The sequence below is a fragment of the Erythrolamprus reginae genome, chromosome 1, assembly GCF_031021105.1.
Source record: "Erythrolamprus reginae isolate rEryReg1 chromosome 1, rEryReg1.hap1, whole genome shotgun sequence".
Classification (NCBI taxonomy): domain Eukaryota; kingdom Metazoa; phylum Chordata; class Lepidosauria; order Squamata; family Dipsadidae; genus Erythrolamprus; species Erythrolamprus reginae.
Genome location: NC_091950.1, coordinates 370,113,526 through 370,135,645, shown reverse-complemented (window position 1 = coordinate 370,135,645; position 22,120 = coordinate 370,113,526). Strand labels below are relative to the sequence as shown.

Genomic DNA, 22,120 nt, shown 5'->3' with positions numbered 1-22,120 from the left:
TGATTGTCAATTAGTGTTGCTTCCTAAGTGGATAGTTTGATTTCACAGAAGTTTGATTTACTTGGAGTTATATTGTGTAGTTTAAGTGTTACCTTTATTTTTTTGAGCGGTGTATAACACACCAAATGAAATCTGCGCAAAGATCAGCAACACCATTTCTGCCTCTGAGGAAACTCAATCCTGAAAACTTTTTATTGCTGTTAACCTCACCTTATAGAAAAAATTAACCCCTGAGGGGGAGTGGGGGGACGTTTTGCAGTTAGCTGGCAAACTAAGGCTAGTTCTCATATTGGTTTTGTCCACTGAAGCAGGTTTTAGTGCAGCAGAGTTTATACCACCCACGCACTGCATGTTAAAATCATTTCATAGATTTGGAGCTGATCCATCCAGTGGAATGGCTTGCTTTCAGATGCGGTGGGTGCTCCTTCAATGGAGTTTTTTACAACAGCCACTAGTCCAATATGGTATATGACAGTGTTGGCGAATCTTTTTGGAATTGAGTGCCAAAACAGGACCATGCACAGATGTACAGGGGAGCACCAGAAACCAGAAAATCAGCTCCCCGGGGTATATGTGTGTGCTGGAAAGCTGAGCTTCTGATTTCCGGCACCCACATTCGTACCGGTCACCTGGTCTTCCGAAAAACTTGCTGGCTCATGCAAATGTGCACACCAGAATCCGGAAGAGCAACAGGCGATAGCTAGTGTGCCTGGAGAGATGGCTCTTGTGTGCCACTTCCAACAAGCATGCCGTAGGTTCGCCATCATGGATATAGGACTTCCTGCTTGAGCAGCGTGCTGGATCAAAAGATCTCCAAGGTCCCTTATAAATTTAATAAATTAATTTAAATTAAATTCCAGCTCTATTTCTGATTCTAAGATTCTATTCCAAACTAAAGCATGGCCAGATATAAAATGAAACTTTCTCAATGCAATGTCCCAAAGATGCTTTTTTTTTCAAGAGGCAACTGGACTTCCTGATTTTTCTTCGAAGACGTTTCCCTTCTCCTCCAACAAGCTTCTTCCATCTCATCCAATCCAATTGGATAAAGAAGCTTCTTGGATAAGAAGTGAAACCAGAAAGAAAAGCAAAGAAAGCCCATAAAGTCCAGTTGCCTCTTCAAAAAGCACCTTTGGGACACCATGACCTGGATGACTGAGAATCTCCATGGAATCTCCATGCAATGTTATTTCTCGGTAACTTTCTCAAGCTTGAGCGAGAGACAGCCAACGGCGGCATTATTTGCCCGTGTCATAACTTAAACACAAAGCAAAATTTATTATACAGCCGAGTCCCAACACCTTTCTGAGGAAAGTGCGCTGCGGTTCGAATTTAAACCTCAGCGCCGCTCTATCCTTTAATTGAAACAGGTTAAGCCTAGCCTTCCGGCGACCTCCAAGAAACTCGCTGGTTACTTTCTTCCCGCGCTCTAGAAAGTTTTTTTTTTTATCAGAGCGGGCATGATTAGAGCGCATGCGCAAGTAGGGAAGTTTCTTCCCCGGCAAGAAGCGAAAGTAGGGATAAAGGCCGGCAAATAGCTTTTCCGGAGTTGAATGGCTGTTAGGAGTCATAGCTTAATCTCGAAAACATCTTTGAATCTGCCCCGCGCCGTTTTTATTTTTAAGCCAAGTTCCTGCGGTGCCTTTTGAAAACGTCGTAACTCTACCAGGAATAATAATAAAATAATTTACAGACTGAAACTTCGAGTTCCATTCGGATTGGCCCAAGCCGGTCTCCGTCCTTGCCCTTGAGCTACGTTTTTCCGTTTTGGACTGTTCCATTTTTTAAAAGGGGGGGATTATTATAATTGTTGAGTTGAAAAGGAAATACAGATACGTTTTTAAAGGCATTCCAACTCTTCGGAACTTAATCACACAATTTCTCCAGTGTTTGGATTCGCGCTAGGAGGGTTTCTCGGTTCGAACATACCGGGTCTTGCCACGAGACGCTCCTCCCCCTCCCCGTCTTTCTAGATGAATGCGACCTCCTGCCGGTCACGTGCTTCCCCTTTGGGCCGCTGGGTTCTTTCACTGCAACCAGCGTGCGTGATTAGAGCCATGGCAGGGTTGCTCCGGTCAGCCGTGTGGCTTCGTTCGCGTGTCTTGCTCTGGCGAGGGGGATGCGCCCTCCCGGGACCTGCCCCGTCGCCGTTGCCCGCGGCTGCCCTCCGACGTTTCAACAGCAACCCCAGCAGAGCGTGAGTATCCCGCGAGGAAAGCACGCAGTTTCTCGGTTCGGGAGTGGAGCACAGGGGAGAGGTCGCGAAGATGCGTGGGATGGGGAGAGTTGCATCCCTTTGCTGCTTTCTAACGACCGTCTGGATATTTGCAGCCCAGGGCCACGGGAGGGCCACGGGTAGGCAAAGTTGGCTCTTCTATGACATGTGGACTTCAACTCCCAGAATTCTTGAGCTAGCATGATTGGCTCAGGAATTCTGGGGGTTGAAGTCCACAAGTCATAGAAGAGCCAACTTTGTCTACCCCTGGCCCAGGCTGTTCTTAGGCGCGCAGCACGAGGCTGCGCGCTTTTTCAGCCCTTCTCCTCGGCTTTGGGGTGGATTGTGGGGCTTGTAATCCAACCCAGTCGACGGGAGGCGTGTATTATGGGGCTTGTAATCCAACCCAGTCGATAGGAGCCTCGGTGGTGCAGTGCTTAGAGTTGAAGTACTCCAAGGTACTTCTGCTGATCCCTGGCTGTGATCAGCAATTTGGCAGATCGGATCTCAGTAGGCTCCAGGTTGACCCATCCTTCCATGGTCCGTAAAATGAGAAGCCAGATTGTTGGGGGCAATAGGCTTACTCTCTGTAAACCGCTTAGAGAGGGCTGTGAAGCGGTATATAAGGCTAAATGCTGGCTGGTAGGTTGGATCAGGCTATGCCAAATTGAATTCCCAGTCAGAATTGGTTACCAGGAGCAGAGGTCTCCAACCTTGGCAACTTTGGGACTTGTGGGACTTCAACTCTGGCTGAGGAATTTTGGGAGTTGAAGTCTACAAGTCCTAAATAGCAATAACATTTAGACTTATATACCGCTTCACAGTGCTTTACAGCCCTCTCTAAGCAGTTTACAGAGAGTAAGCATTACCCCCAACAATCTGGCTCCTCGTTTTACAAACATTGGAAGGCTGAGTGAATTTCCGGCCTACTGAGATTTGATCTGCCAAACTGCTGGAAGACAGTGATCGGCAGAAGTATCTTGCAGTACTGCACTCTAACCACTCCGCCATTGAGGCTCTGTGTTGCCAAGGTTGGAGACCCCTGATCTGGAGGACAATAACGTAGTACTGCACTCTAACCACTGCACCACTGAGGCTCTAAAGTTGTCAAGGTTGGAGACCCTTGATCTGGAGGACCAGACTGTAATACTGCAGTCTAGCCACTGAGGCTCTAAAGTTGTCAAGGTTGGAGACCCCTGGCCTGAAGGACCAGAACGAAGATTCATCAAATACGGTATCCTGGTTTTTATTACCAGTTCCGCACTACCTGCCAGTGGGAAGTTGCAGGATATAAAACAAGTGACAAAGAGCTGGTTTTTCGAGGCAAACTGCCTCAAGGTATGAAGAAGTCAGGGGGGGGGGGGTTCCGGTAGTCCTTGAGTTACAACCGCAACTGAGCCCAAAATTTGTTGCTAAGTGAGACATTTGTTAAGTGAGGTTTGCCCCATTTTGTGACTTCTTTTGCCACAGTGGTTAATTGAAAATCATTGCAGTTGATAAATGAGTAACCCGCTTGTTATGTGAATCTGGAGTCCCCCTTGACTTTGATTGTCAGAAGGTCACAATAGGGGCACTTACATGATCATGGGACCAGAAAAGGTCATAAATGTGAACTATTTGCCAAGCATCTGAATTTTGATCACATAATCATGGACATGCTGCAAAGGTAATTGAAAAATGGTCATAAGTCACATTTCTCAGTGCTGTTGTAACTTTGAATGGTCACTAAATGAACTGTTATAAGTCAAGGACTACTACATTTCCCTTTAACCAATCTCTTTTTAACTTGGTAGTTGTTGCTACAGATTTTCAGTGATTTTCTATCGTTAACTATGTAGTCTGGAGTAAAAAAACCCTTTTATCTGGCTTGAACATTCCACGTTCTAATGTTATGGAAAGAAGGATGTATTGGCATAACCTACCCCATGTTCAAGTGAACCACACTACTGAATTAATCCAACCACCTCTTTATGCAATGCTCTAAACTCCACCTCAGGAACCATTGGGATTAAACTCAACACTGCTAAAGTTGTTGAGGATGAGATATACTGCTCCAAACTATAAATCAACTATTTAGTTAGATTGGCACAGCTAGTTGGATTTTAGTTTAGTGTGGTTGAGGGAATCTGGCTGGAGAGTTTTAGATGTGCTTTCCATATTTTGCTTCAATTTATAACTGACATTTTGTCCTTAGCTTTTTCTCACTAAAGTTAATTTTTTTAATATTGGAGCAATTTCAGGGCTGTCTGTTCAGCACACTGTCTTCTTGCCATTTCCAAGAGCTAACTTTATAACATCCTTACCGAGTTATAGACACCACAACAATACAGATAGTCCTCAACTTAGAAAAGTGTGTGTAGTGACTATTCGAAGTTACAATGCCACTGAAAAAAGTGACAATTTTTTTACAGTTACAACTTTTGCAAGCTCCCATGGTCACATGATCAAAATTCAGATGCTTGGTAAATGGTTCACACCATTGAATATAAGAACATAAGAAGAGCCATTCTGAATCGGGCCAGAGCCCATCGAATCCAGCATTCTATGTCAGACAGTGACCCACCAATTGTACATGGGGATCTTGAGCAGAATGAAAAGGCAAAACCCTCCCTTTCCCTTGACCCCCAACAAATGGTACCCAGGGGAATGCTGCCTGCCTCAACCAACCTAGAGGCGGCACTTGGACATCTGTTTCAATAACCACCTATGTACGTGGCATCCATGAATCTGTCTAATCCTGCCTTGAAGCTATCCAGGCTGACAGCTGTCACAACCTCTTCTGGAAGTGATTTCCATAAACCAACCCTTTATTTGTCCTCACTTCCCTACCTATGAGTTTTAGGGAGTGCCCCCTTGTCCTAGTATTGTGTGATAAAGGAATTTTTCTCTATCCACCCTTTCTATCCCATGCATGATTTTATACACTTTGATCAAGTCACCTCTTAAACGTCGTCTTTCAAGGCTGAAGAGACCAAGGTGTTGCAACCTGGTTTCATAAGGGATGTGCTTGATCATACTTGTTGCCCTTTTTTGCATCATTGCACTGTCCCGGGTTCGTGTGATCACCTTTTGTAACCTCCTGACAAGCAAAGTCAATGGGGAAGCCAGATCCACTTAACAACCATCTTATCCATTTAGCAGTTGCAGTGATTTGTTAAACCACTGTGGCAAGAAATATTGTAAAATGGGGTAAAACTCACTTAACAAATGTCTCACTCAACAACATACATATATGTTGGGCTTAATTATGGTTGTAAGCTTACTGATGGTAATTGGGACTGTACACAATATATTTAAAAATATTAACATAGTTCAAAGAAGTTTTAAATCATGGTTTGCTCGCTAAACCTTTGAGTGTTATACTGGTAATAATTTTGTATCATCAAAATGATGTGTTTTATAAGCATGCAGTACTGTGTCTCTAATACAGTGGTAGAAAACTGAATTATTGACTATGATGCCTAGGAAGGTGTAATCCAGCATTTGAAAAATCATAATAGATTTTGCCACATTCATCATCTGATTTTAACATTAATGTAGTTCCAATTGCTTAAATATGGCTCTTCTTCCTAAACTAATGCATTATGTTCTTGTTAGCTGATTGTGTTTACTGTGCAGAAAGGAAATTCTTTGTAATTCATGGTATACATTGTGCTTTATGTGGCACCATATCCTTTCTGACCATATAAAGCAACTTATTTTGTTATTTCTATAGAAATCATCTGCAGAAATAATTTCATTGGTTATACACCACTCCATTAGACGTCTTCAATATCTGTACAGTACTTTCTGGTTTTTTTTTTCTGAAGTCATGTACTTTTCGTCTTGGAGGGGTGTTGGCATTTACATATAAGGACATATACACATTCTTATGCCTGGAGTTTCTTTGGCATGCACCTTTACCTTTGAGTCCTTTTGAGTTTCTTGATTAACTATATTTATTTCCTGTACCTCCGCTGTCCCCCTTAGAATGGTTATAAAGATGTATACTGTATAATCATTCTCTAGTAATTCTTTTCCCCCCGAACTTTCATCTTGTTGACTTTTCACAGGAATCAGATTTAAAGTTGTTTACTAAATTTTGTAATATTACTTGCCATAATTCTAGTGTTCTCTTATTTTAGGCATTGTATATTCTTTTTGTACAGATCTGTCTTATCTTGAAAGGTACTCTAGGTAGTTTTGAGGTGCTTTAGAGGTACTTCTAAAAGTCTAGAATTTTTTTGGGTATCATCACCTTATTCAAGGACTTAGATTGCTCTCATATTCTATTAGTTCTGTGCTTGAAACAGGTAAAGCCACTGTGACCATCCAAACAGGCATGTTATCATGTGGTTGGCATGCCTATGATGCATCCAACTTGGTGCATCTGATAGTTAATTACACACATCTAGTTCCTAACAGCCTTTGTGCCAAGAGGGTTATCTTTAATGCAAAGTCACCAAGCTGGCTTTCCTGGCTAAGGCAGCACTTGAACTCATTGTCTCCCATTCTCTAACCTGGTGCATTAAACCTTAGACCTTTATCAGCCAAATCAGTCATTATTGCTCAACATATTTATGTTGGTCAAGATAATTTGACTCCTCAGGTTTATTTGACTGTGACAAGGTACAGGTAGCCCTTGTAACCATTTGTTTCGTGAAGATCTGAAGTTACAACAGTACTAAAAAAGTGTCTTATAACCATTTTTCGCAGCATCCCCATGGTTACACGAACAAAATTTGGATGCTTGGCAACATAAACTATGAGGGCTACAATGTCCTGGGGTCAATGAGGAAGTCAGATTTATTTAACAACCATGTCACTAACTTAACCTGCAGTGATTTACATAACAGCTATGGCAAGAAAGGTTCATAAAACGAGGCAGAACCCACTGTCTTGGTTAGCAACATAAATTTTGGGTTCAGTTGTGCTCGAGGACTAACTATCTCTTACATCAATCAGTTCAGTAGGTAAGAGCTAGAATTAGGTACTAATGAGTTTAGTTATTACACACCAAGTATTAATAAAGTATCTGCCCCCCCCCCCAATTTGATCTGAATTACCTTTCATCCTTCTAAGATTTGCACTATAGCTTTTGTGATCCCTAACTATACATATACTATAGTGGAATTCAGAATATTTGTGGGTAGTAGATTGTGATTTCTGCCTTGAGTAATAAAGAGTATACGCTATGTTGCTCAGAATTAAATTGTTCACCTCTTGATATTGTTGTGGTTAGCTCTGGCCCAGCTCCTGCCCCAAGGAATGTGCAGGTGGATGTGGGGGAAACATCCATATGCCGCAGGCCTGTTTTGCTCCCAATGGAATCTTCTGACGAAGCCTCCTCTGACCAAGGAAGCATGAGTGACAGGGAAGAGGGGAGTTTGGCAGACAGCCCAGGAGGAGATCAATCATCTGTATCATCCTTGGATTCTGAACAAGAATTAATGACACATCCACGCATGCGTAGAGTGATGCACAGGAGACAACAACTGAAGGATTATTACAAGAGAAAATGAGTCCAACTGTGGTTGGGTGGGGCTGCTGTAATTAATGCTACAGATAAAAGTGCAACCTGGTGTTTTAGCCTCATGGCAGTTTATCTGATTCATTGTTTCGTCAAGATCGTGGTTTTTGTGCTGTTCAAGATTGTGTGTGGATTCTCTGGACTTTAGAATTGGACTCAATTTCCCAGTTATTGGGTGAGCAATTGGACTGCATTTAACCTGTGCCTTGTGTGTACCAGAAAATCCCTTTGACATTTAAAAAGGGAGCTGTTTCTGTTTTTCTGTTTATAAAAACTTTTGGCTTTTCCTTTTATCGTGTGGTGTGTGTCTTCCTGGACTAATTACCCTGTAATTACGGGCGGTTGAAACACACCAGCAGAACAGATATTCTCTGAAATGATTGGTTTTTTGCAGATGTTTCATAGGTGAGATAACAACAATTTACAGGAGAATGAAGTTTGCTGTTTTTTTCTGTTAATAGTTTGCCTTGTTGGTTGGGGTATGGTCTTTTTTCCCTTGGTAATTTATTCATTATGATATTGGCATTTTTCTGATTTGGTATTGGTATTCTGTTTATTTGTTATTGGTTGTTGTTTCAGTACGCTGTGGGCTGTTGGCTATTCTTTGATTTTTGATTACCATATTTTTCAGAGTATAAGACATACCGGAGTATAAGATGCATCTTACTTTTGGGGGAGAAGAATAGGGAAATCTACCTAACAGGTATTCATCTGGCTAGTAGCATCCTTAGTCTTTTCAGCTTCAGCACATTATTTCATCCCCTGGTTAAGACTGAAAAGCCTTTTTCAGAGGGAGTAGGAATGGAAACCAGCCTGCAAAGACTTAAGGGCAGGAAAACTGCTTCGGAGGGAGTAGGAATAAAAATAAATGCTGCAAGCCAGGAAGATCATTAGCAACATGTTAAGGCTGAAAAAGCCTTTACCAGAGGGAGTAGGAATGAAAACAAACCTGCAAAGTCTTAGGGCAGGGAAAAACCCTTCTTTGGAGGGAGTAGGAAGCCTGGAAGATCTTTAGCACCTAATTAGGGCTGGGAAAAAATGCTCCGAAAAAGCTACATTTGGAGTACAGTGATCCCCCGTTTATTGCGTCCCCAACCATTGTGAACAGGGTACTTCGCTATTTTTCAACCCGGAAGTCAAAATACCATCTACGCATGCGTGCCCGTGGGCACGCATGCGTAGATGGCAACCGGGAGATCAGCTGCTGGGCGGCTTCCCTGAGTCTTCCCCCTCTTGCTGGCGTCAGCGAGGAGTTTCCCCACCGCCCACGCAAACTCCTCGCTGCCGCCCGCCCTTCGCCCGCCCACGCCGTTCATTCTCGCCGCTTTCGAGCTGAATCCGGGAGCGAATTCGCTCCCGGATTCAGCTCGAAAGCGGCGAGAATGAACGGCGTGGAAAAGCGGTTCCTTGCCGTTTGTTCTCGCCGCTTTCGAGCTGAATCCGGGAGCGAATTCGCTCCCGGATTCAGCTCGAAAGCGGCGAGAATGAACGGCGTGGAAAAGCGGTTCCTTGCCGTTTGTTCTCGCCGCTTTCGAGCTGAATCCGGGAGCGAATTCGCTCCCGGATTCAGCTCGAAAGCGGCGAGAATGAACGGCGTGGAAAAGCGGTTCCTTGCCGTTCGTTCTCGCCGCTTTCGAGCTGAATCCGGGAGCGAATTCGCTCCCGGATTCAGCTCGAAAGCGGCGAGAATGAACGGCGTGGAAAAGCCGTTCCTTGCCGTTCGTTCTCGCCGCTTTCGAGCTGAATCCGGGAGCGAATTCGCTCCCGGATTCAGCTCGAAAGCGGCGAGAGCCGGCGCCCCCCGGACCCCCAACCCGGGTTTGGGGGGCTGCTAGGAAGCCCTCCATGCCGGCGGCAAACAGCCGCGCCGCCCCCAATCTTCGGCTCCTCGCTAGCGCTGTGGGAGTAAAAACACCATCTGCACATGCGCAGATGGTGTTTTTACTTCCGCAGCGCTACTTCGCGAAAACCCGCTCGTTGCGGGGGGTCCTGGAACGGAACCCTCGCAACGAGCGGGGGATCACTGTATACGGCCCACCCAAATTTTCAGCCTCTATTAGGGAAGAAAAAGATGCATCTTATACTCTGAAAAATACGGTGTATCTTCGATTATACCCTTTAAATCCTATGTAGAAGAGTTTTATCTCTATATCTCTGTCAAGGAAATAGGTAAAACAGGAGGAAAAATGGTTTCTGCTGAGGGCCAGAGAAGGAGGTAGGCATTTCATGTGTATTGCTTGGATGAAAAGGTGATTCCAACTTTTGGAAGTCTGGCAGGGCTTGTTTCAGTGACTGAGCTGCTTGAGTTTAATTTTACAAATCCTTTCCTTACCTTCTCTCCATTCCAGCGGAAGAAAAATTACAAACTACTGTACTTTCCAGAAAGCAAGTAATTGCTCCCTTCAGGCTTCCTGACTGATCTCAAGACATATCATTATTTTTCCAACTCATACATTGTATGATTTTATTCTATAAATTTCAAATTAATTGAATATACAGGATTGTCAGATGCACATCAGAACCACTTTTGGATACACTGATGTTGACCAATTGTATTACACGACTAACTGTCCTGCCTTGAGAAACAGCAGATGTAGACCTAGACCTCAGATGATTCCTCCCCTAAACAGACTCTAAGCAAAAATGTCTCTTTATTCCCTTTAAAGGTTCCCTCCCCCTGTCAATGGTTCCATCACAAGAGTTGAGGCATGTATTTTTATGATATTTCCAAAAACATTCAATTACAGGTAATCCTTGACCTACAACAATTGGAACTGGAATTTCCATTGTAAGTCATTGCAGATCTAAGTTGAGTTGGGCCTGGTTTTATGACAATTTTTACTGGAGTCTAAGTATATCACACAATTGTTAGGCAAATCCAATTTCTCCAATGATTTTTTTTTTTTTGCAACAAATCAGCAAAAATGATTGATGGTTAAATTGTAATCATATAAATGCAGAACATTGCAACCGGTTTTAAATGTAAACCAGTTGCCAAGTATCTTAATTACGACCAGGTGATTATGGGGGTCACTTTTACCAAGGCCATCATAATTTTGAACCTTTGTTAAATGTATGGTCATAAATCAAGGACTATCTATAGGGGTTTCCTTTTTCCCAAAGCGTGATTACAAAACTATAGTGTTGCAAAGGAGAACCATAGATCATTTTAGATAGTCATATTCATAATTGCAAAACTAGGATCACTTTAATCTTCAATTATGCCTTAAAAGCATAAGATAAAGTACAACAAACATTTTTAATATCACAGACAACATTTTTTGCAAGTTTAAAGAGATTCTAAGTTATTTTTATACAGATGGTTTTGCACAAGTGTTACCATTGTTTGATATGAATAATTTATTATTGACATTCATTATGAATTATTTTTTATTTCTGTCTCCAATTCAATATTCTTCTATTTTTATGTAGGTTGCGTATACATAAGTCTTGCTCACAGAAAAAGCCATATTAAGTTTATGCATAATTTTAATAAATTGTAATTTATTACAATTTGTACACATACTAAGCCTTAAACAAGCTGAGCACAGTATACAAAGCCAAAAGTAAACCAACATGTTACAGCCTAAGTTGCTATGTGAACCCAGCCTTAATATCCTTGAATTGAGAAGATACGTACTGTATAATTTGTGCTGTTTAACATCCTAAATTAAACTTCTTTTAAACATTTTATCATCTCATGACTGTTCTTATGATATTAAGGAATTGTTTTTGAAAAAGAGTAAACCATTGATTTACTTTATTTTCGTGTAGGTGGTTTCAGAAATTTATTACAGCTTTAGATGGCCAATTGAGTTCAGTGGTTCCATAGGTGGCAGGCGGAGCCATATCTGCTGGCACACAAGCCATTGCCCTAGCTTAGCTCCAACATACATGCTGACTAGTTGATTTTTGACTCATACAGAGGCTATGGGAGAGCATTTTTGGCTTACAGAGGGCCTCCAGGGGAATAGGGGAGAGCATTTTTGCCCACTCCAAGCTCCAGGAAAGCCTCTAGAGCCTGGGGAAGGTGAAAATGGGTCTGCTGGGCCCATCAGAAGTTGGGAAATGGGCTATTTCTAGCCTCCAGGGGGAGAGGGATGCCATTTTCACCCCTCCCAGGCATTGAATTATGGGTGTGGGCACTCACGCATGCATGATAGCGCACATGCATGCACTTTTGACGCCTATGGGAAAAAAGGTTCGCTATCACTAGGTTACAGTATTAAGCTAGAACCAAGGTGATTGCGTATTCTAGTCCCATTTTAAGCCCACAGTACTGGGTGACTTTGAGCTAGTCATACACCTTCAGCCTAGGAAACAGACAATGGCAAACTGCTTCTGAAAATCTTTGCAAAGAAAAGAGGGACTACCGTGTTTTTGGAGTATAAGACGCACCTTTTTTCTCTCTAAAAGAGGCTGAAAATATGGGTGCATCTTATACTCCAAATGTAATTTTTCGAAGCTTCCCCCCCCCCCCCAGTCCTAACTAGATGCTAACGATCTTCCTGGCTTCCTACTTCCTCTGAAAAAGGCTTTTTCAGCCCTAACCAGGGGATAAAATAATGTGATAAAATAAGCTGAACAAACTAAGTACAGTAACCAGATGAATACCTGGTAGGTAGATTCCCCCCCCCCCCCTATTTTCCTGCCCCAAAACTAATGTGTGTCTTATACTCTGAAAAATACAGTAATCTCTAGACAGTCGCCAGGAATCAACATTGACTCAAAGGTACCCCCATTACAATTTTTACTGATTGTCCCCTATTTTGAATATTTAAGTATTATCTAAATATTTGTTTTCAGTGTTGTTCATTGAAGCACTACATTGATTTTCCACATCTACTACCACAATCTCATTGTAAGAGCTGCATCCCAGAATAATGAACAGTTTTTTATAATATTACCTTCATCATTTATGGATTAAATCCCGCTTGCAAGATGTCAAGTTGGCTTCAAGGGGTAGCAAATATACCCTTGCAAGATGATGTCATTTGACTTGATAGAGGCAGTTACTCCCCCCCCCAAGCCATTCCTTCCATTTGAGTTGTTTTGGATAACTCTTGGACTAACTCTTACTTTCCTTTTTTAGGAAGATTGTTGAGAAAGTAGTTGGATTAAAACCTTAGAGAGCTTATTTGGGTCGTTTCAGTTCAAATTCAGTCATGGATATAAGAAAAAAAATGGCAGTTGTCACTTTTTTGTGTTTGGGATAGCGGGAGGTTAACTTTCTTAGCCTTGTAGAATTTCAACTATCTTTGATACCTTCTTGATCATGTTATCCTTGTAGAATAGCTAAAAAACGTGGGAATGGAGAGTATCGTGTGGCAGTGGTTCTCCTCCATGCTGAGTAGTTGGTTCTAATCATTGGATAGTGTGTGTATATGAATCAAGATACGTGCAGAATCTCATTCTCTACTAGTTTGAGCCTTCCTAAGTCCAAGTGAACTATGTTACGTGAATCTAGTGAGGCTATCACTTTTGGTTAAGAAAAAAATGGAATTTAGTAGCCTATACTGGCATGACTAGTTTTTACCATATTTCTTTTTTGCACTACAAGATGCTCTGGACCATAAGGTGCACTTAGCTTTTGGGGAGGAAAAAGAGGAGAAAATATCTGCCTCTGCCTCCCAGCAATTTGCCTCCTTGCAGCAAACAGCCTGCTCAGCTTCAGCACAGCCTGATTTAGCATGAGCAGCTGATTGGCGGTTGAATCAGCCTCCCAGAATACTGCCCATCAGCTGTTCCAGGCTGCAGGAATCGCTGCCTATTGCCATCTCTACGCACCCATTTTCAGCCTCCATGTGCCCCATTTTTGGCCTCCGCACAGCCTGTTCCAGTGCCGATCCCCACCGCCTGGAACGGGTTGTGTGAAGGCTGAAAATGGGTGTGACCAAAAATGGGGTACACGGAGGCACCAATGGGCAGTGGAACAGCTGATCGGGGTATTCCAGGAGGTGTATCCAACTGCTAATCAGCTGCTCTGCTAAATCAGGCTGTGCTGAAGCTGATCAGGATTATTGCTGTTTGCTGCAAGGAGACAAATTGCTGGGAGACAGAGGCCGAAGAATGGGGGCCGGCGGGTAGGTGGGGCTTCAGCAACAATAGCTCTTTAAGGCACACAGACATTCCCACCCACTTTTTTTGGGGGGGGGGGGTCTTATAGACCAAAAATATGGTACATCAATTTGTGAAACTGCCTTAATCTGTGCATAATGTGGAAATGTTATACTGATAATGTCCATTGATTTGATAACTAGCACTGGTATTAATTTGGATTCTTTTGCTATGTCAACATTTTAGATACAAAATTAGTAGCTTGTAACAATTTTTAACAGGAAAATACTGTGGTACATCATAGACTTTGTTTTGATTTGCAGATCCCTAATGTATCACACAAGGCTCTTTACAATTGCAGCCCAAGAAAACAGAGATGTTCAAGAGCCGTTACCTATTCAACAAAAGCAGATACAATTTTTTGATTGGGCCTTTAACAAAATGGACAATTCTATCAGAAGACATGGGTGCATTACTAAATCCTTGATAACAGACATATTTCATGATGCCTGCAAAACAGGTAAAGAGTTGTCTTCTTAATTCTTATTGAACATCACCAATATAAATGTTGTGTTAATATATTCATTACTGATGTTATTGTTTTTTAACAAATGAACATTTTCGTCTTCTTTGGAGCCTTGTTTTAGAGGGCCTACAGTCAGAATTTTCATTCTGTATATGTGAGCAGTGGATTTGATTACAAAATTTTTACCAACTGTGATTTTATAGAAGTTAGAAGCCCCTTCTGCATATCTCCTCTGCTAAGAGGCTAAAATATCAAACTGGGGGAAACCATTATTGTTTTCGTTATTTAGATATCATCAATAAAAATTTCCGTTCTCCAATCCCTCCTTCAACCTGTAAGTCCCTACAGTGATTTTTAATAACTATAAATTACTTTGAATTTCAGAGCCCATTGTATAGTGTTCATACAAAACATTTAGGTATTTAAAATCTTAAAATTTTCACACATTGAGTAGTTTGTAGATGTCATTTCCCCATAAGATTTGGCAAAATGGGGCAAATAGTCTTGTATGTTTTAACTTTGTAACGGATATCTTTTTTCTCTAAGAATTGTAATATTTATTCCCTGCTTTTCCTAATATTCTTTGTTCAGTGTTTCCTTCTCCTTCATGGAGCCATTTTGTAAACCAAAGCGCTCCATTTTGTGATGGCTACACAAAAGCTGGTCATGATTTCAAATGGGACAGCAGGATTCCAGAAAAATTAAAGAAGTCTAATTGAAGGTCTTTAATAATAGCTACATGCATAATGCAATATACATAAAAGTGTAGAAAACAATAAAACAAGTAGTGTTCAGGATACGACCAGTCACTTAGTGACTGTTCAAAGTTATAATTGACCCATAAAAAAGGGATTAATCCTTGATTTGAAATGTTGACAATTGGGCCGCCATTGGCTTCCTTAGCAATTGCTGCAGAAACCTTCATAAAATCAAGTTGGTTGTTTGACCAACATATAATTGGGCAGACTCTGTTATATTTGTGTGTGAAGGACTACCTGTCCATCTTAAATTCAGAGTATCTTTAGTCAAATAAGATATATGCATGGTTATAGTAATGTTTCCTGTCTTTAAGATTTTATCTGTATATTTTCCTTATTCTGTAAAGTTTGATTTGCTTTTCATTATTAATTTATATAAAGAAGACTAGAATGATCAAACTGTTCAAAACTACTTATTTATGGAAAGCTAAAAGTTGTTGCACTTCCAAATTATTTTGTTCTAATTCAGGATTTCCAAATGGTAACCAGGCCTTGCTCCTGTTAAGAAGCTGTGGCTCACTGTTGCCTGAATTACCTCCAGATGAAAGAACAGCACTTGCTCATAACATGTGGACAAAGCTGAAAAGTGCTGGTAGGTTATTTAAGTAAAATAAACCATATAGATTAGCATGTACTTTTTTAAAAAAAACAAGAAATGGTTTGATAATATTCTGTATATTACCATTCTTTAATACCAGTTGCTATGACATTTCTTCTGGTCAGTTTCTATATTTGTAGAACTATGCTGACATCTAGGGGATTGATAGTAAAAGCAAACTATTTTTATTTTATCTTCAGTTAAGATAGCTTTATGTTTACTGTTTTTGAGATTTAAGTTTATTGATCTTGTGTTTTGCTTGTCAGGTTAATAGATAGAATTCTGTAATTCCTGGAGGAACTACCTGGTAGTATTTCTTAAAGGTTTGATTAACAGCTTATGTTGTTCAGCATCAGTTTGGATACTTAGCTCCAAACTGCAACTTGGTGCTACAGAAGAAAAAGATGTACTTGTTCATCTTTTTTCTTCCTCTTCTCCCCTGCCTAAATGACTTAAATTCCTTGTGTTACTATAACCATAAATCATTGTTACTCTTAAATTTAAAAGTGAGAATTGAAAGAAATCAAACGTCAGGAACTATTGTACAGTACTCTTTGTGCTAAAGTGTGTAACCAGCCTTTGCCCAACTTAATGGAGAAATTCTAGCTGGGATCTGCTACCAACCATAGTTAGTTCCCATCATTCATGATGCATAGTATTAAGAGCTGTATATAATTTTAATAGTGGCAACCTTTAATCACGGCATCTTCCATCTACTCTTTCTTTAGGGGTTGTCATTGCATAGGAAAATAGTACCAAAAATGTCCAATTCTAAGCTGAAGCTTGAGTGAACAACAAGGACTGCCGAAATCTGACGTGTCTTGATTTTGAGTCCATTTTCTGTATTTTACCGATGAGTCAAAAAATTGTATGAACTTTTTATTGTATTGAATTTCTTTTCTTTTTTTACTTAGGTGTTGTATTCGACATAAGCCATTATAACGCTTTGCTAAAAGTTTATCTCCAGAATGAATATGATTTTTCACCGGATGAATTCCTAGCAAAAATGGAAGAGGCAAATGTTGAGCCCAATCGAGTAGGTATTTCCTAAAGGTATTTCCATAAATTTACTGTACCATTTGATAAATAGCAATTCTCATATTTAATTCTGTTTTACAGGTCACATATCAGCGACTGATTGCTGCCTATTGCAACAAGGGAGATATTGATGGTTCCAGGTAACAGCATAAACAAAGACGTTTGAGACAAATGGGACAATCTTACATGTGTTTATGTTGACCTATCTCCCATTGCGTTTAGTATAACTTACCATACTTCAAATCTTGGAGGAAATTTCAAAGAACTCTTTCACATAAACCACTTAGAGAGAGTTGTGAAGCTCTTTGAATCAGTATATAAGTCTAAGTGCTATTGCTATTTTCCTGACTAGGACATATTCTAATGTATGAGTAGGAAGCCAGCCATTAAACAGTGTCTCTAAAAGAATGACTAATTTTGTCTGCTTCAATTAAAATATCTCCTGGAAGTTAAAATGATGGTTCTTAGGTAGAATGGTAGACAGATGTGTTCCTTTTTGCTAATCAAATTTTAGAATATTGTTCCATATAGTTAATATTGTTATTAACGATAGCAAATGTCAGTGCCATTTTTCTGCCTGTGTCTGTCTGTCTATTTCTTATCTATCTCTCTACATACCTTTTTCCTATTTTTCAAGGGAAAATTTATTTGATTTTGTTTTCATTTACAGCAAAATTCTTAATATTATGAAAAGCAAAGATCTCCCAATAACAGAGTTGATTTTCAGCGCCCTTGTCACTGGTCATGCAAAAGCTGGGTAATTTATGTTTCTTATTCTCCTTAAATCATTGTCTAAGCTTAATCTTAATTACATAATTATATTTTTAAATAGTTTGAATGGTTATATATTGATGTCTATGTCACAAAGATGTTGGATGAAGATGGTGCCGTGGATATTGCCCATCTGGACTTTAGCAAAGCCTTTGATACAGTTCCACATAAAGAGCTGATAGATAAATTAGTGAAGATTGGACTTAATCCCTTGATAGTTCAGTGGATTTGCAGCTTGCTGAAGCGTAGACATCAGAGAATTATTGTTAATGGCAAGTATTCTGAGCAGAGACAGGTTACAAGCGGTGTGCCACAAGGGTCTGTTCTGCGTCCTATTCTTTTTAATATGTTTGTGAGTGACATAGGGGAAGGTTTGGTAGGGAAGGTTTGCCTATTTGCCGATGACTCTAAAGTGTGCAATAAGGTTGATATTCCTGGAGGCATCTGTAATATGTTAAATGATTTAGCTTTACTAGATAAATGGTCAAAGCAATGGAAACTGCAGTTTAATGTTTCCAAATGTAAAATAATGCACTTGGGGAAAAGGAATCCTCAATCAGAGTATTGTATTGGCAGTTCTGTGTTAGCAAAAACTTCAGAAGAGAAGGATTTAGGGGTAGTGATTTCTGACATTCTCAAAATGGTTGAGCAGTGTGGTCGGGCGGTAGGGAAAGCAAGTAGGATGCTTGGCTGCATAGCTAGAGGTGTAACAAGCAGGAAGAGGGAGATTGTGATCCTGCTATATAGAGCGCTGGTGAGACCACATTTTGAATATTGTGGAATACCTACAAAAAGATATTGACAAAATTGAACGGGTCCAAAACGGGCTACAAGAATGGTAGAAGGTCTTAAGCATAAAACATATCAAAAAAGACTTAATGAACTCAATCTGTATAGTCTGGAGGACAGAAAGAAAAGGGGGGACATTATCGAAACATTTAAATATATCAAATGGTTAAATAAGGTTCAGGAGGGAAGTGTTTTTAATAGGAAAGTGAACACAACAAGGGGACACAATCTGAAGTTAGTTGGGGGAAAGATCAAAAGCAACGTGAGAAAATATTATTTTACTGAAAGAGTAGTAGATCCTTGGAACAAACTTCCAGCAGACGTGGTTAGTAAATCCACAGTAACTGAATTTAAACATGCCTGAGATAAACATAGATCCATCCTAAGATAAAATACAAAAAATAGTATAAGGGCAGACTAGATGGATCATGAGGTCTTTTTCTGCCGTCAGTATTCTGTTTCTATGTTACAATGAAATCTATCTCATAATGAACCTCCTTACCTTATTTAGAGATCTCTAATCATTTCCTGAATTGAAGCAGCTCTGCACATTAATATGAAGCAATATTTTTTTGTAATGTATATCTGCTGGGATTTGTGAGCTTGTTGCAAGAAACATCCCAAGAGCCTACACACATGTGAAATTACATTAAATTTATCTTTTAAATTGGTTTGAAAATAGCTGTTGCAAGCAAATTTTGAGAAGGAGAGTTTTGAGCCCCTTTCTGCCATAATGCTGATTTTGAAACCACAATCTACTACAGCGGTCCCCAAACTTGGCAACTTTAATACTTGTGGAGTTCAACTCCCAGAATTCTCCAGCAATCATAACTGGACATCTGATAGTAGTATACTGGAGTCTGATCTACTACTTCAATATTCATAAAGGTTCCATGTCATATGTACTGTATATCATTAAACAAATAATATGGCTAGACAAGATTTAATATGACTAAATAAGATTTTAAAATCCAAACCAAAGACAAGCCATGTGAGGAGTGGGGCTGTTGGAAAGGATATTTCTGATACAGTAGTACAGTATTTTTTTCAGAGAGATCTTGAATATTTATTATGAATCAGTCCAATTCTCAAATTGCTGAAAATATCTCATATATAATATGCTGATACCTTTTTTTTGCTGTGACTGTCTACCTTTTTTTTAGTAGATTGCTCTCACCTTTTAATAAAGTTCCTAAGCACTTTATACAAAAACAGTAAAAATTTAAAACTTGATGTTTTTCTTCTAATACATGTCACAGCTATTTAGTTTTGCATTCATTTCCTTTTACACAGCCATTGAATTAAATGTTAATAAATGTTAGATTCTGGACTTCCGTCTTCATGACAATATCAGTCAAGAAATACATGTAATTATGAATGGTATTTTTCTCCATACTATTTCAGAGATATGGATAATGCAATCAACATTCTTTCGGTCATGAAAGACACTAAAATTGAACCTGGTTCGGAGACTTACTTGGCACTCTTGAATGCATATGCTGAGAAAGGCAACATAAAGCAAATTGAAGAGGTAATGCCTTTTGTTTGTAAAGCTACAATTTATATTTTGGCTTGTTTCTGACTTTTTAAAATACAGTTCTTCCATACCCTTATATATGTATCGTATTAATCCAGAAAGAAACATAGTCCTGAATTTGAGATGGTATTTTTTTTTAAAAAAAATGAAGATTATACAAGGAATACTGTAGGAATACATACATAAAAATAAATGCAACAATCCTATATAAAGCCCAACTCCATATCATGTCAGTTTAGGATTACCAGAGCCACCTAAAACTAATTCTGTATATCTTTTTCATCCAAGAAATTTATGCAACTGATACTCTTTGCATATATAAACAAATAAATAAATATAAAGGCAATGCTGAAAATAGAGATAAGTTGGATAGATCTTAGATAACCACAATATGTTCCTAATTAAAATTGTCTATAAAAGTATACCTTTTTAAAAGGAATCATTGATTATGCATGCCTAAATGTATTTCCTTTCACATACAAAAGTAGTAGGGAGTCATGGGGCTGACAAAAAGAAATGGTATAACAACACAGAAAGAAAAAAAAAGATATTTACAGAAAGCTCAATAGGAGCTGTGCTGGCTCAGCACGTTTGAATAGATTTACTCCATTTTAGTCCTTTGCAGTTATTATGAAGTTCCATTGTTTTCCAGTCCATGTCAATTGACAAGTGTCTGCAGTGAATTTAGCCAATGCTGTATATCAGTATTGTATGAATATTTGCTGCTTGCTAGGCATGTCATATATCTGAGAGTTTTTCTATAGATATTGCTCTCTGGAAAACAGCATTTTTTTAAAATTTGATGGACACATAATAAGATACCTGTATTATTGAAAAAAGTACTGGGGAAGTTAGCAGCTATTGAAGATGACTGAATTGAGTTAAATGTTCATGAAATTTTATCCTTTAATAGACAGATCATAAGCCAATAAAATGGTACTTTGCTTCATATTAAGTCTATTTCCATGATTTTAATTAGAGCTATATTTCTGAAAAGTCTATAATTGATAGCTTATCCACAAAACTAAATAAAAGAACAGCAGTTGTGATGTTTATAATAAACACTAACATGACATTTTTCCATTTGCTGATATAGGAACTAAAAAATATTGAAAAGGCTGAAATTTATCTTTCTGAAAGAGATTTTATGGATGTCATTTTTACTCTTGCTAAGGCCGGATATCCTCAGTATGTACAAAATGTTATGGAGAAGTTAAGGTTTAGTAAAGAAAGCATACCTGGTAAGGGTTTTCTGCAAGTATTTCAGGATATGGATGGTTAATTTTATTCTGTTAATGACAAGTTGTGAGGAATGTAAGGTAAATGAGATTTATTAATGTGTCCTATTTATGTAGCAGCCATAGAACCAGAATTGTACATAGAGTATATTTCTTGAATACATGCTTAAACACATAACAAAATACCGTATTTTTGGAGTATAAGATGCACAAGATTATAAGATGCACCTAGATTTTAGAGGAGGAAAACAAGGAAAAAAGTACCGTATTTTTCGCTCCATAAGACGCAGTTTTTTTCCTCCCAAAGTAGGATGAAAAATCAGCGGCGTCTTATGGAGCGAAGCTGCAGGCAGGGAGGGGGGGGAGGCGCTGGAGCAGAGGGGGGGGCGGCGATATACTCACCAAAAGTGTCCCGCCTCTGTCGCCGCCTCTCCTCTTCCCAACCCTGAAGAGAGCCGCGCCTTTCGGCCTCCGGGAGTGCTCGGCCGGGGGACGCCTCCACCGCGCAGGTTTAGGAGGCGGAGCGGCACCGGAGGAGCGTTGGCGGTTCCGAGCCTTTGGGAAGGCTACGGGAATCGCTTCAGGAGGCGGGGAGGTCTCGAAGCACCGTTCACCGTGTCTTCGCCTCCACGCGCTGCCTCCGCCCGGCTGAAAACAAAACGGCTCCAAAAGTCGGCCGGGCTCCCGGGAGGCGGTGCGCGACTGTTTCCTCTTCGCTGCAGAGCCACACGGAGGCGAAGACACGGTGCCCGGCCACGCTCCGCCTCCCGGGAGCCCAGCCGATTTTTGGAGCCGTTTTGTTTTCAGCTGGGCTCCCGGGAGGCGGAGCGTGGCCGGGCACCGTGTCTTCGCCTCCGTGTGGCTCTGCAGCGAAGAGGAAACAGTCGCGCACCACCTCCCGGGAGCCCAGCCAACTTTTGGAGCCGTTTTGTTTTCGGCCGGGCGGAGGCAGCGCGCGGAGGCGAAGACACGGTACCCGGCCACGCTCCGCCTCCCGGGAGCCCAGCTGAAAACAAAACGGCTCCAAAAATCAGCTGGGCTCCCGGGAGGCGGTGCGCGACTGTTTCCTCTTCGCTGCAGAGCG

The 22,120-nt window shown here is 40.4% G+C and overlaps 1 protein-coding gene across 1 annotated transcript in view; it reads left to right on the top strand.

Annotated features, from left to right (window-relative positions):
• The first annotated feature begins 2,009 nt into the window (after nucleotides 1-2,009).
• Nucleotides 2,010-22,120, top strand: part of LRPPRC (leucine rich pentatricopeptide repeat containing) — a 124,113-nt gene continuing 104,002 nt past the window's right edge. The window contains exons 1-8 of the mRNA XM_070734536.1: nucleotides 2,010-2,197; nucleotides 14,105-14,301; nucleotides 15,535-15,657; nucleotides 16,578-16,699; nucleotides 16,783-16,841; nucleotides 17,372-17,458; nucleotides 19,666-19,792; nucleotides 20,895-21,039. Coding sequence (XP_070590637.1) covers nucleotides 2,058-2,197; nucleotides 14,105-14,301; nucleotides 15,535-15,657; nucleotides 16,578-16,699; nucleotides 16,783-16,841; nucleotides 17,372-17,458; nucleotides 19,666-19,792; nucleotides 20,895-21,039 — 1,000 coding nt within the window. The 5' untranslated portion in view covers nucleotides 2,010-2,057. The remainder of the gene's footprint in view (nucleotides 2,198-14,104; nucleotides 14,302-15,534; nucleotides 15,658-16,577; nucleotides 16,700-16,782; nucleotides 16,842-17,371; nucleotides 17,459-19,665; nucleotides 19,793-20,894; nucleotides 21,040-22,120) is intronic.